General features: G+C 36.0%; 1 protein-coding gene across 1 annotated transcript; it reads right to left on the reverse strand.

The window, feature by feature from the left end:
* Nucleotides 1–1,056: 1,056 nt before the first annotated feature.
* Nucleotides 1,057–3,301, reverse strand: LOC126371614 (uncharacterized). The gene is made up of 6 exons (XM_050016930.1): nt 3,218–3,301; nt 3,020–3,137; nt 2,348–2,483; nt 2,151–2,214; nt 1,462–1,616; nt 1,057–1,180 (listed from the first exon to the last, which is right to left on the reverse strand). The coding sequence occupies exons 1-6, from the start codon at nt 3,299–3,301 to the stop codon at nt 1,057–1,059; spliced, it is 681 nt and encodes a 226-aa protein (XP_049872887.1).
* Nucleotides 3,302–16,212: the final 12,911 nt, after the last annotated feature.

Here is a 16,212-nt window from a genome sequence, read left to right on the forward strand (position 1 = left end):
TTTTATTGATGCTTGTAGTAGGCGCCTAATTCATTTTTTTTTTGTTTCAGGATAAGTTTCTAACAGGTGCAGCAGTCATTGGGACGGTGAACAGTGCCATTGCAGGTCGCGGTGGCAAACACAAATACAAAGCGCCAACTCCTGCTAAGCATTAATGAATTAGAATAATTTTAAGCGTAAACTATAATTTTAACGTATATATTATATTGTATGTTTATATTATTATTATTATTCGAATACACCTAAAATATTAAAATATTATATTATAATGCAAACTGTTTAATGACATGTTTTTACTCATGCTATTGCCATAGCAAAAACTAATTTATTTTTGTTTGAAATAATAGTAAGGTAATATAAAAATAAATATCATTAAGACAAAGTTAAAAAACATAAAAAACTTCCTAAACAGAGAGACAGCAACTAAATAACTGGCTTAATTAATACAAGGGTTGAAAGATTCGTTAGCCTTTAACTTCGTCACACAATGGAATTAAATTTAATAAGGCACATAATTATGTTAGGCAACTTCCTTGGTACATTCCTGGGATTTTTTGGAATGAATTTTTAAAGACAAAGAGCTTTGATTCATTGTTTTATTCCTTTTATTCGATAGAAAACAGAATGCGAGAAAACATTAATTCTTACACTTTCTAGAGATAACCATATCTATCTTGAATAAAACATACTTAGTTGCTTAATAATATGGAACTAAACTTTCTTTCTAAGTTGACTTTCTAAGTTAACAGTCAACTTAATCTTTTGTACTTGGTAATAAATACCTGGTAGTTTAAGTACATAAATACCTGGTAAGTATTGATAACTCAACACTTACCAGGTATTTATGTACTTAAGTTAAAATTTCTGCGGCTATTATGCTTCTAGAACAAATAAGTATTTCTAAAGCGGGATCTAGTAATCTGTTATTCTTTCTTTATTAGAGAAATAAATGAAAATAACTCAAATTCAACGACTAAAATTATTAAGACAAATATAACATATATATATATAAACTTAAGTGAAATATTGTCAGGAAATGTACATTGAAAACCTAACTTATTTTCTTAAAAAAGAAGAAAAAGTATTGTTTAGTTTTTTCAAGAGATCGTTTCCTGCTTTTTGTAGTGCGTCATTTTTTTCAGACAGAAACTTTACTTCGTCGTCCAATTGTTTTTTCCCACTGGAAAATAATAGTTAGTACCTAAGTTAGTAACGTAAAATAATAATACTATTTTTTAAGTTTCTAATATAGGTTACCCTTGTTGTTTGTTCAGAGCGAAAATACTCGGGTAACTTAATTGTTTAACAACAATTCTACACTATTAAAATGTGGGTCTAGTCAAAACTTTCAAGTATTCATATAAGTAAGTAACCACAATTGTAAAGCTCCTGCTAGTAACTGAAGTGTCTAATTAAAAGGCATTCTGGTAACAAAGTGGGATAATGAAGAATTTCACTCACACAATTATGAGCAGGTCCTCCGGTACGTTCGGTGCTAACTCGTCGAGTTGTCTCTTCATCTCTTCCACTACAGACCGACGATTGGCTATCTCTGTCTCAAGCTCCAAATTTGCATCGTCAATCGTTTCCGTCTCTCGCGTCATTTCTTTTTCATTCTAATATACAAAACTTTCTTTGAAACATGTTTTAAACTAACTAATAGAAAGAAGAATATTACAGAAAATAAATTATAAATTTCTTAAATGCTGTATCCTTATCAGCAAAATGATTATCTAATAAACGTCGCATTGACTATAAAACTTGACTTAAGTATCATCATCATCATCATCATCAGCCGTATGACGCCCACTGCTGGGCATAGGCCTCCCCCAAGGATCTCCACGACGATCGGTCCTGCGCTGCCCGCATCCAGCGGCTTCCCGCGACCTTCACCAGATCGTCGGTCCAGGTCGGTCGGACTTAAGTATATAGTTACCAAAATTTTAACTACGATTTTAGAAAATGGATTTTATCGACTACTCGATTAGGCGTTACTACTTTTGTGACAAATGAAATGAATCTTCTGGCAAAGAGTGGATTAACACTAAATCGCTGCACAAACAGGGATCAAAATATAAAATATGTAATAAAATAGAAGCAAGTCCAGTTTTACATCGTCCTGTGCAGTGCAAAACTAAAATTATACTCACAAAGCAAGCACGTGTTTGTCGAAAACGTGTCGTTTTCTCACGTAATAAGCCCTCATATTCCCGTCTGTAACCAATTTAACACGTTACAAAATATCATGTTACCTTTGGCGATTTGAAGTAAGACAATTGGCTGAGCATTAGGAGTAGAAAACCAATAAGGACATTAAATAAATAATGTAAGTTAAATGGATTATTACATTAGAAGCTCCGTCTCCCGGTTTTCTTGATTGTATGCGACACTCATGTCATTATATTCTTCTCTCGCCTTCTCCAACGATTTAGCCAAATCTTCGCTCTGCATCTTTAAATACATACGTTTTGCTACTAATCGCACTGAAAGCAAAACAAATGTGGCTTTTACGTCGGAGTCTCACTGATATTAATACTGTCATGATATCTTAAAATACATAGGTATCTAGACCTAAGCAACGACATTTATGATCCCACTAGTACGACCCTTTATATAAAGTGACTAACACACATACTAAATTAAGGTACTTAATATTGATTTAATCGTGATAAAATGTATGTACGTACACAACAGTGAAGGGAAACATGGTGAGGAAACCTTCATTGCCGAGAAATGCGTTTCAGTGGTATGTGACCTAACTTCTTCTTATCGTATGGGTTGTAAGGTGGAATACCAGCCTCATCAACCCTGCTGTCAAGGTTATGATTGAGCCGTGAAAGGCCTCTGACATGACTCATGTAACGATTACTCACTTACATCAGTAAATAGTAACCGAGACCAACGGTTTAACGTGCCTTCTGTAAAAACCGGACGTGTCAAATCTGCAGGTTAGGTAAGCGGCCCCCGTGAAAACGGGATAACGTTAGGAAGATGTTGAGTCTAAAATGTAAGTACTCACCATTTTCTTGGTTGAGATTTTCAATTTCCACACAAAGAGCTCGCGAAACTCGTACAGCGCTTAATGACTCGCGAAATTTTTGCTCATTTTCGGCATCGAATTTGGGCCACGCAGACCGCTAAAATAGAATTGCATTCAAAAGTAGTTTAATAGGCATATCAAAAATATCTACCAAGTTCACTTCACATACAAACTTACTTGCACAACCAACTCATTTTCTATTTCTTCCAAGTTAGATTTCAGTAAACAAATTTCTACTTGATTTTTTTCGGCGGTAAACATTTTAATAGGAGACAAAATTGTTTACTTATATTATTACTTATTAGGTTGTTACTCTGAAACGTTTCAAGAAAAAGCGCGCCGAAATGAATTATTTTTCATTTGTTTCAATATCAATAAAAATAAACAATTCGAAATTAGAACGAAATCAAAGGCGTTTTATTGTTGAACACAAACAGCCAGAATGTTTATTTCTTTTAGTTCGAAATTCAAAATTAATTTTGATAGCTACCGGAAAAATACTCTCGTCTAATTTTATTGACAATTGTCACCATAAAATACTTCATTTGCGTGACATACATACATGGCTGTGTTCATGCTGATTTATTCGTGTGAAAGATGGAATTTCCAGGCTACGTTCCTCAAAAACAATATAGATGGCGCTGTAAAGATTTTTCTTCGTTTAACCTTCTAATTTTGACATTTTAATAGGAGATATATTATATATGCATCGTTTACCTTTGTTTTTGGGAATAAATGATGCTTCTGCCATTACATTGTATTTTTGAATAAATATGTACCTCGAACAATGAGAAAATAGGAATTATTACATTAAATTTGACCAGCGCCATCTATATATTTTTGGGGAACGTAGCCTGGAAAGTACCTCATTAATATTAACTCAAGTATTATAATTGAATTTCTGCACGTTGATAATCGCGATTATACTCAATTCAACTATAATAGAATAATAATATGTCATATACCTGAAATATAAAACAAGAATATTTTATTATCCAGAGTTGATTTTTAAAGCACCAGAAGTCCTTTACCGCAAAAATAATATATCCTAGAATTGATTTCGATCGATTCCAGGATAGAATAGAATTAAAAATAATTCATTGGAAAATACTCAGAACAAACAAATTGGTAACATACGTAAATCAAGCGGAAATTAGCAAAAAATAGATTCTAGAATATTGACTTTCGGTCCTCTGAAAATCACCCATAATAATAGGTAAATAGGTAGTTTCTGTCTAAGAGATCATTATATTATCATCTCCCTAGCGTTATCCTGTTTTTTACGGGGTCAGCTTACCTAACCTGAAGATTGAACAGGCCCGGTTTTTTTACAGAAGCGACTGCCTGTCTGACCTTCTAACCCGCGAAGGAAAAACCAGCCCACAGGTTAGGTCACATAGCTCCGAAAATGCGTTTCTCGGGAATGTGGGTTTCCTCACGATGTTTTCCTTCACCGCTGAGCACGTGATAATCATTTATGATCCAAACATGATTTCCAAAAGAAATTCGACTATCATTGTCTAAGACATACTTAATCATATTTAGAAAAAAATTACAGGTTGGTATAAAAAATAAGTAAAAGGTAAAAGGTAAGGTATTTTAGTAAAAGGTGGTTAGTTCTATGTACTTAAGTAATTTATTTGACAAATAAATAATATAATAGAAATACTAAGTTGGTGCAATAACAGCGAGGATAGTTCATCCGTGTCTGTTCTTGATGCGGTCGATGATCTCAGCTCCCGTGCCAACGGCTCCGACAACTCCTAAGACGGTTTTCTGAAAAAAAAAAAGTTATGATCATTATTCGTATATAATATGGCGATGGTATCGATTTACAAGTTACTACAGATTCGCGGTGGTGGTATGACACATGGTTCTAAGAAACAAGCATCTGAAGTTACACTTATGGAAAAAGGAGATGCTAGAAGTTTGAATATGACATGTCTTCGATTATAAAATATCATAAAATTAAATAAGAGATACTCACAGCGCCCTTCAGCAGTCCCTTGGCCCCCGCTGGTTGCGGCTCCGGCGCGGCTTGAGATCCGCCCATGATCATGGCCAGTACGGCCAACACCACTACCATCAGGCTGAAGCACTTCATCTTGATGTGGACGGGGATTGGAGAATGGAGACGAAGTGACTGAGAGCAATGCTGCTTGAATGATACGTTCTGGCTATAAACACCAGTTTATATATGAATAAGTAGTTTTGATTGGGATATCCCAAGAGGATAGTATTCTGAAGATTCATTCAAGTTTTTTGAAATAACTGCGGTTTATACTAAACTATTGGTTAAAGTGTGTTTTTGCCATGACGTAGGCATAAGATATATTAGCAAAATATTTTTTCAAGTTACGTATCCTGTTAACGTCACAAGTTCATTAGTAAAGAAGCAGCGAATAATTGTTTAGGTTTTTTCATTGTTAGCTTTCCTCTTGGAGTATAAAGACGAGTCAATTATAAAAGTTCGTTTTTAAAACAGGAATGTGTCATTAAAGCTGCAACGCTTGTAGTCACTTCTTCTCCAGTCTTCAACCGTCCGTCCTCCACATCAAGATGAAGTTCTTCAGCCTGATGGTAGTGGTGTTAGCCGTACTGGCCATGATCATGGGCGGATCTCAAGCTGTGCCGGAGCCGCAACCAGCGGGGGCTAAGGGACTGTTGAAGGGCGCTGTAATAATGATATTTTTAATCGAAGGCGTATGCCTTATTGAAGTCTATTTCTAACGGAACACTACAGTGACCTTCTCTAAGCTCTGAGCGTAGCCTCAATGCTTATTTTTTAGAATGAGCAGTTAACATGACACCGTCTTACGGTGCAGTGTCACATCTATTGCCTCTATCAGGGGCCTGTTTAATAAATTGTAAATTACAGCGACAATTTGATGTTCATTACGTAGCTAATATGAAATTGCAAAATATTTGTGATCACACACTCCGCAATGTACATCAAATTGTCATTGTATTTTACAATTACGTTTACAAGTACGTTTTATTAAACAGGCCCCAGGCAGTCTTCGCCGCGCGGGAACAGCAGCGCCGCGCGTGGCGCTGATTATATTAGGGTTTTGACCAATTTATAGTCGTACCTACTACTTTTATTTACGTAGATAGATGGCATTTGCTGCGTGTATTGGTCGAATAATACGCGCTGCGCGGTTTCTGTGCAAAGCCCGCTAATCATAATTGATCCATGATGTTTATAAAATAACTTTTTTTTTTCAGAAAACCGTCCTTGGCGTGGTCAGAGCCGTCGGCACGGGAGCTGAGATCATCGACCGCATCAAGAACAGACACGGATGAACTATTACTGCTTTCGTGTACTTAAATTTTTCAAAAAAGAAAAAATAAATAAAAAGTAGAATTCGCTTTGGAATTACATAATCTAGAAAGTAAAATAAAAAGTAGGTACGAGTATAGTCTTCTTTGTCAAAAGTAAAGAATAAGGATAAGGAATAATACTACGTACTAAAGGACTTCAAACTCTTCTCAATTTGTTTATTCAAATTCCATTTAACCTAGCAATTACCTACTTGAGTGGTAATAATTATTTGAGTTGCATGATTTGATACGACATCGTCACAAAGTATGACTACTGACCGGAACAGGGGACTGCTTTGGGCCGGAGGCCAACAAAGGCAGCTTCCAAACTTCCTCTCCTCTAACTACTTGCTGTGAGGATACAATGCACTTTATTTATAGGCCATTTCCTGACTGCCTTCTATAGCGGCCCATAACCCACACTCTAGTATTAATAATTTTTAGACAAAGAAGCCTTTTAACTAGCTCTTTTGTTCTTTTTATTACTTCATACAAAATAGGACCCGGGTATACATTACTTTCCAGAATAGTTTCCATCTTGTTTCTCGTATCTTTGCTTAACTAAATAAGATTTTGTATTACAAAAGATTTTAGTTAAGATGCTTTTTCCTGTCTTCTTCTTATCGTATAGGTTATGAGGTGGAATACCAGCCCCTTCAACCCTGGTGTCAGGGTTATGATTGAGCCGCCAAAGGCCCTTGATATGGCTCATGTAACGATTACTCACTTAAATCACTAAAGAGTAACCGGGACCAACGGCTTAACGTGCCTTCCGAAGCATGGATCGTCTTACTTTCGGACAATCAGGTGAACTAGGGATCACAAAGTGATTTTTGTGATATGTCCCTACCGGGATACGAACCCGGGACCTCCGGATCGTAAGCCCAACGGTCAACCACTGGACCACGGAGGTCGTTCTTTCTTTTAAAACTTAATAATAAAATATTATGCGTTTAAATTATATTTGGAAACTTTGGGTACAATAATTGATATGCTTATAAATACGAGTAACAAATAGGCTTAGCTCCCTGTCTGTCTTTCTTTGATAGACAGTAATCAGCTAAAACAACTCAGTTCGAATAAGTTTAATGATTTTACGACAATGAAAATCCAAGAAAGTAAATGTTATCGGAGTAAAATGAACTTATTTAGTAAAAAGGATGGAATTACTTAATTGTTATTTTCGTAGGATAAGAAAACATGTTTTACATTTCTGAAAATCTTGTTTTGTATTTTTATAATAATTACCTTACCTATTATTTTTGATGGTAGCGCGTCGCATATTTGAACTATTATAAATTTTAATGAAGAAAAGGTCATCACATCACTAATTTAAGAGTCACGCTCTTGACGGTGTAGCATTCTCCATGCTACTTTTTAGGGATAAATAGGCCAGTGGTTTCCCTCTTGCCTTCCGCCCCGCAGTACTCTGTCTGACGCGGGTGGGATGGCGTGGGATAGTCTATTTCAAATACGTACTAGGACTCCTGTCCTCCGCCTCTGAATAGTACTGACAGTTACTGCTGCGCTCTGTCAGGTTCCAGGTTAGGCCATGTGACGCGCCCTTTCCATCCTGCATTGTCGTACCGATGGCTTCCATCTCCGCATCTGTAGCCGGTGAGATCTTCACCCGTATCCCTTGGCAAGGGTTCAGCGTTGAAGAAAAGGTAGCAAGCATTATACACAAATAATACACGAATAGCTAGAAAGTCATGCACTGACAAGCTTCTGCACTGTAACTGAGCTTTTACGTAAGTATAGAACAGTTTTTAATATTTTTGTTCTCTACGTTAGAAGCTTGAAAACCAGTACCTACTGGTTTTAAGTAATCATCATCATCACCAGCCCATTAACGTCCCCACTGCTGGGGCACGGGCCTTCCCTATGGAAGGATAGGGAGATCGGGCCTTAAACCACCACGCGGGCCCAGTGCGGATTGGTGGTTATTAACGACTGCTAATGCAGCCGGGACCAATGGCTTAACGTGCCTTCCGATGCACGGAGGAGCTCGAGATGAAAACTTTTTTTTTGTGGTCACCCATCCTATGACCGGCGTCTGCGAAAGATGCCTTTGCGCGTTTACCGCTGCGCCACCGAGCTCCTCAACTGGTTTTAAGTGATAATTTAAGCTTAAAAAATATACTACGTAACATTTGACGTAAGTTAAGTATTATATTTTAACATACAAACACAAAGTCACCCAAGGGTACGGCGTAACTTTGGTAAGTAATACTACGGAAATAATAGCAAGCATTCGAGAAGGGTAAACCAAAATACCTAATAATATCAAGAAATTAAAATGAAATTTACACAAAGACGACAGCATATTAAACTATAATTTGAATAATATAACAAAGTCCTCTCTTTAATGTCAAGTTAAGTCTTAAGTAATTTATAAGTGACAAAAACTGACAAAAGAGATAAAAGTCATTTACAAAAGAGGTTTGCCTTCAATAAAAATGGATCGATTTTTCACGCAATAATCTGAAAATAATTTGACCCATTATAAATAAGACAGCTTACCTTAGGCAAAACAAAATTACAAATATGACAAACTATGCATGTAAGCATGGAAGTTTTAAAAATGGAAACCGTTTATATCTGTCGTATTAGGTAATTATTATCCTCAATTTTAACTAAGTAGGTACTATTGCAACCACATTCTTATAAAGGACAGGTATTTTCCTATTGTCGTGGAAAGAAAAATGTTTAAGGGATATATTAGACTGTTTGCTGAAAGGAATCGTTCAGTGCCAGGCTATTATTATGCCTGTTTTATTGATGCCATTCTCATTCCACTCATAAATCGGGCTCTATTTTATAGCCAACTAGATACTCCGTAACAAGTGCGTATAAATTGAATATGTTCCTGATTGAATAGTTCTAGAAAATCCACTCAAATTAAATTGATTAGGTAGGTACTTACTACATTTCGTACTTTCCTCATAATGGGATGGGTAGACCCTTAAATTGACTAAATACCCATAGCCGCCTATAGCAAACATATTTTGCAATATTGCATTGCGATAAGGTGTAATTCGCTTTCAATATCTTTGTCACTGTGTGAGATTAATTTTCCACAATAAATTCGGGCCACTGAAGTAGCAATGTATTTACAGGTTGTGGTATATTATGTTACAGTTACAACTTATTTATACAACCAACTCGCATTTCTTTTCAAATTGAATTGGAGCTAACAATTTTAGACGTTTTCCCCCTTTCTGTTCAAAACATTTTACTATACGTACCTATATCTTTTTCCATTGCTTCACGTCGCCGCCGCTTGTTTGCCAAAATAGAGACCATTATTCTATAATTCAAGGAAAATATGATTAAAAGAGACTGAATCAACATAAATTATAATTTTGGGTATTAATTACAAAAGATGAAAATGGATAATAATTTATAAATATTGAAAATAATAAAGAATAAAAAACGTGTCAATTATTTTTAGTATAAAGACTGTATCCCGATTGTGATAGTCAGAGGTACATCCATCGCAAGATTAACTAAGTACCCACGCCCTTTCGAGCTTTCTGTTAGACGAACGTAGGTGGTGAGCCGAATCACCGAAATACATACGTACGGTCACGAGTACTAATATGATACACTTTGAACCCATGTCACAATAACTTTTTTGACAAATTAAACCGTAAATCTCATTAACTGTCAAATATGATAGTGCGACAGGGTTCTAAAGTGGGTACATGATATTGCTTATAAATACAGTTCCGGCCAAGTTGTTAATGCCATCTGCGGCAAATCACGTAAGTCACGTGAGAAAAAAAAGATCCAAATACAATTTCATTCAATACCAAATAGGAAACGCAGTTTCGGAATGTTTTCGGATTCCACTCATAAAGTTATTTTGGTGCAGGTAGTTTTAAAATTTGTAGCAACGCTTTCCGTATTCGACTTGATTTTTGGGTATAAGCTTTTAATAGTGCTGTGAAACTCTCTCTTTCGATTTAGATTAGAATTTGCTCTGCGCTGGCAAGTCTGCATGCGGGTGATAACCTAGTTATAAATGTTTTTTATTCAACTTGCCTGTCTATAAAGAATAGTTACATACATCTATGAAAATCAATTGAAATTACAAACTGTAATAGTCTTGTAATTCTACAATATAATCTATTTATTATACTTGTAATTTTTACATACTTCCTAGCCTTGTTGATGTCTGGAAGAAAACGATAAAGGCCGCCATTTGTCATGTACCTATATAAGTCTCTTTTGTAAATATTTTCTTTTATTTTGGTACAGTAAAGTATATTTGTATTTGCAATTAAATAGTAAGTAGGTATTAAAACAAGCGAGTAAGAGCGTAAGAGTAATTAGTAGTTATAGGATAGTTATTTTAAGTTTACTTTGCTGTGCCCTAGCAGGGTCCACGATGTATTCTTCTATAACACCACCGTACCATCTCTTTCTACCACATAGAACCTTTTTTGTTTTTTTATATTATGTTGCTACTTATATGTTAGACTACCAGCCTGCCGCGCCTGAGTGCTATTTAGCATTCTACGCAGGAGTGCCGCAGGATTAAGTGAGAATGATTTATGGTTCATTGAATAGCTATCTTCCCACTTTGGGCCGTCCCTCTCCGACATAACCTTTGTAGGCAATACCTTGAGTTCGAGGACGTCTGTCCCTCAAGCATGTTTTCTCCGGGTGATACGATTACTTAGCGCACGAATGTCCAGGGGGGTTAAAATGGCCACATCGAAGGAATTCATCTAAGAAAGCAATATTGCAATTTGACATTTGCGCATATAAAAGCAGCAAGTGCGCAATACAATCAAACGTTAAATAGCAATATTGCTTTCTTAGATGAATTGTTTCGATGTCGCCATTTTAACCCCCAGTTGTGATTGCCATTCGAGGCAAAGTAGGTTTGATATGGACGTGATTTTATATACATACTTATAGCATAAATTTGATATCGTGATTTGTTTATTTATGTGTAGGTATACTTTTAAGTGCTTACTTAAATTATTCAAAGTACAGCTGTACTTTTATTGATATTTAAGTTGCTCTGCACATTAATTAGAATTAATCTAGTAGCCAACGTGACCCTTGTACAGAGTTCAATACAGAAGCTTTGACCCTTGCAAATTGCTACAATCAATAAGTGTGATTATTCTATATTTCAATGAAATTCGCACTTGCATAAATAATTTACGTAAATAGATTACAAACAGTGATTGAAATACTAAATGTAGCGTAAAGATATTAACACACAACTTAACATAGAATATTATAATGTTAGGTAATATTTTATAAGTACACGAGTAGGTATATATTTTTAACATTAGCATTATTTAATCTTATGTCGACCCCATCAAGATAGTGCCTATGATCATCAGCTCCCTACTGTTATCCCGTTTTATTTTTCTACGGGATTCGATCCTCTTACGTAACCTGAAGATTTGACAAGTCCGAATTTCCAACCGAAGAGAAAACCAGCCCAATACATGTTATATCAAAAACGCATTTCTCGATAATGTTTTCTTACACTACTGAGAACATGATAAGTAAACCTTAGATCCAAACATTGGTGGCCCGTGCTTGATTTAAAACTACGACCTCATAATAAGAATCAAATCATTCTTTCAACTAGGCTGCTCATAGCTCTCGCGTATTAAAATAGTAGGTACTCTTATATTTTAATTTTGCCGATAAATACATCATTTATTATAGTGTTTTGCTAACCGTCTGCCGCACCGTTCGTAGGTACTTACGTCTATTACGTTAGACAGGATAACTTGATCCCATATTTGAATTCCACGACATGCTCGGCGTGAGTCGCAGCATGCTGCATACTAAAATTATTCAAACATCGTTGCAATATCATAATATTCACGAGAGAACCTCCATCGGTTTTACGTCAGTTTTTGTAGATAGATTGAGGTGCTTCCGATAGAATTACTTCTTGGTCGAAGGTATTTTTTCAGACCCTACCATTCCATTTTCAGACATCATAGAATAAGGAATAAGTCTACGTATAGAACGGCAACTCCTCGCTCCCCACCAGCGATTGAGTTAGTTTTACCTCACCCCGCTCGGTCTTACTTTCAATCGCATGGGCGTCAGGCATCACATACACAGACGCGCGTGTACGATAACGTCAATGTTTAGTGTTTGTGTAAAACGAAGTTTTTTGTATTAAGTGTCCGGGGTGTGCCGGCCACCAAATGTCTCAACATAAATTTTCTTTTATTATATTCTATTTTTTTATTTATTTATAGACAAATTGTTTATTAACTTACTCTCTAGGTGCCTAAACCACAAATAGAAACAACGCGAAATGTGTTTATCTGTGAGTGATATACGGTTTTATTTAACCAACCCACTAATTAATTTGAATTCACCAGTACACATTCGTGAAAATGTACAGTTTACATTGATTAATCTCGGCACTATAGGGAGCTACTAGGTAGTTTAATAGTTATTTGTTCTACAAGAAGGGATAGTCAAGTCTTAAGAATTTAAATCACGAACTAGCAAAGTAATCTAGAATTGAGCATAGCGAGTGATTTGAAAATACGAAACCTATAACTTTCCTCTCGTGTAACAGAATACATAATATACATGGTGTTAGTGATATCGTAACGAAAACTTTAAGGGATCAAATTTCTGAGTTGAAATATTCCGTCGCAAAAGTATGGAACTGATAATAATTAAAACATTTTTTGAATTTTCTAACAGGAAAAAACTCAGAATCATGGCCTGAAACATTCTCCTCAGTATTCATTGATGTGGCCTTTTTAACCCCCAGAATACACAAACATATATAGGTGTGTACTCTTTTGTAAAGATTTAAGTATATCTCCTGCTGAAAACATTGTGTTAAATATACAAAATTACTTACAATATATTTAAAAATATACGAGGTAAGTACGAAAGTATGTTGATAAGTACCTAACAAATTTTTGACTTTGTTGGTGGAAACTAAAACTGTAAGTATTTAAAACACATAATAACGGGTTCTTACCGCGTTTAAATGGGGATATGAGACTCCCGATATTTCGACACTGTTGCAAGTGCCATGATCACGGGATGACACATCGGGAGTCTCATATCCCCATTTAAACGCGGTAAGAACCCGTTATCATGTGTTTTAATTATGATAATAACCGCGTAAACTTAAAACAATGTGTAAAAACTGTATTTGGTATTCCAATAAGGGTTTATTAAAGGTTATGTTTATGGTGAATTTCAGAGAAATACAGAGCTAGAAATATACAAGGTTCACAACAACTATCCGGAAGGGACTGTTTCAATGTTTTGGGCAACTTTCGCCTACGACAATCGTGTCGATAAGAGCGTTTGTTAATAAAAGCCCGAGATAATAGCTCGAGGCTGCACTTGGTACTGTTTAACCAAAACATTAGACAGGGAACTACACTTCTCATCAAAAAAATCGAAACACCTTGCAAGTTTACGTTTTGTCAGGATTATCAGAAAAATGTGTACATTTAGGAATAAATGTTAAATGTCGTTTAATAGTGAGTAATATGAGCTTATCAAATCTTAATGTTAATGTTCTAAATTTAAATGAATTTTTCATAGGTTTCGTATTTTGTTAAATGAGTTATTTTTATTCCGTATGGAGTATAAAGGAAATGGATAAAACAACACACGTAAATGAAAAAAAAAGCTAAAAAACGTTTATTTAATAACTTGTATTCCCTCCCCGAGCTCTAATTACTGCTTCCATACGGTTCTTCATCGATCGGATGAGAGTCACGATCACATGCTGTGGTATATTGTCCCATTCCTCTTGGATTGCATCTTGCAGCTGGCTAAGTGTTTCTGGGGCAGGATCTCTTGCTCGAATTCGTCTCTTTAATTCATCCCACAGATGTTCAATGGGATTCATGTCCGGGCTTCTTGCTGGCCATTCCATAATAGAGATATCGACTTCGTTAAGATAATCTCGTACGACGCCCGCGGTGTGAGCCCTAGCATTGTCGTGCATGAATATGAAGCCGTTGCCAATAAAATGTGCATAGGGCATCACATGAGGCTCGAGACACTCTTCGACGTACCGATGACAGTTTAGTGCAGGCAGACGTGGCCCAGACACGAAAGCAAGCTCTGTCTTACCGTCGGCGCTGATTCCTCCCCAAACCGTCCACGAACCGCCACCATAGCTGACCTTTTCTTCAATGCAGCATTGTGCATAGCGTTCTCCGTCTCTTCTGTAGACCTTGTTCCTTCCGTCGTTACCATACAGCATAATTTTACACTCATCAGAAAAGAGAACTTTGCTCCACTGTAGGTATGACCAATTTAGGTGCTCACGTGCAAAGTTAAGGCGCGCTCTTCGATGGTCTGCAGTTAATTTCGGCCCATTTGCTGGCTTATGCGGTACCAGTCCACGATCCTTCAACCTTCTTCTAATTGTAGAGTCACTTACAGCCACCCTTCGTACAACACGAAGCCGCTGCTGCAGTTGAAAAGCGTTAAGGCGTCGATTTCTTAAAGAAGTTGTTACAATAAATCGATCATCTCGCTCAGAAGTGACCCGATTCCTGCCAGATCCTGAACGGCGCGTGAACAAACCAGTGTCCCGATAACGTTTATAGACTCTATGAACAGATGACAGGCTTAGATGCAGTCTTGCAGCCACAACACGCTGACTAAGACCAGAATCCAGCAATGCCACAACTTGGGCGGCTTCTGTGGGCGAAGTATCCATACGTTTTAGAAAAAAAACCTTTTTTCAGACGTCCCAAAGTCACAGTATTGAAATAAAAAACAAAAAGTTTAAGGATAGGCGCCAATTTTTAGTTTTTAAACGCTAAATGTACTCCAACCCTAAACACACATTTGTCTCAAAACAGTGATTCATTTCGTTTATAAGATAAACAAATGAAATTCTAATTTTGAATTTAGAATTTTCGCTTATTACTGTAATGGCCAAACTGCCAGCTATACATTTATGTATTTTTTTTCATCGTATGAATTCTTTTTTGTGTTAAATTCGGACAGAAACAATGAAAACGGAAGTGTTTCGATTTTTTTGATGAGAAGTGTATTTACAATATCTGTTGCCAGAAAATATATGCGTATATATATATACATATATGATCAAACGTTGCCAGTGTCGGAAAATTTGATTAATCACTGTCAATTTTTAATGTATTTCCTAATTTTGACTTACGCAAAGCCAAGCAAATCCTGCACTTTGAGTAGATTTAGGGTTCAGGGAAACTTACGAATATGATTGTCTAACAATCCTCAAGCAACGGCAAGCTACGAAATTCAGTCTGCACGTAAGTACCTACGTGAATCATATTTACTTCGAACGAAATGCGTCAGGAAGTAAGACATATGAAATCCCTCAATTTATCACAATCGCAGGTATTTTAATGCAACGCAATATTTCGCGTCACGCAATACGCCTCGCAGCTCCTGTCGTGTCGGTTATGTCATGATTCATGGATTGAAAATACAGCTATAAATGTAAATCAAAAGAAACGAAATTTTGTGAACATTTTGTGATGATGAGTGTACCATTGCCAAAAATATATCTACAACGTAAGAAGTAATCAAAATATGTCAATACGAGTATAAGGAAGTTGATAACCTATAATAAATAAAAATTAAATATGTGTATTTTTAAATTTTCCTTATTTATTTGGTAATTTGATATTTTTAACTTTAATGTACTGAATTTTGTAGGTATTTCCTTCTCACTCAACTGAAAACGAACCAAATGCACAGTGACTTAATTATTAGTGAAATGCTGTAAATAGTTTTCCATTTGTACAATTTCGGTGGGTTTTCACCCACCTTTATTTTTACTCGTAAGTTTGTATGTATCAATAATTTACTGTGAA

Source organism: Pectinophora gossypiella, chromosome 12 (genome assembly GCF_024362695.1).
Source record: "Pectinophora gossypiella chromosome 12, ilPecGoss1.1, whole genome shotgun sequence".
Lineage (NCBI taxonomy): Eukaryota > Metazoa > Arthropoda > Insecta > Lepidoptera > Gelechiidae > Pectinophora > Pectinophora gossypiella.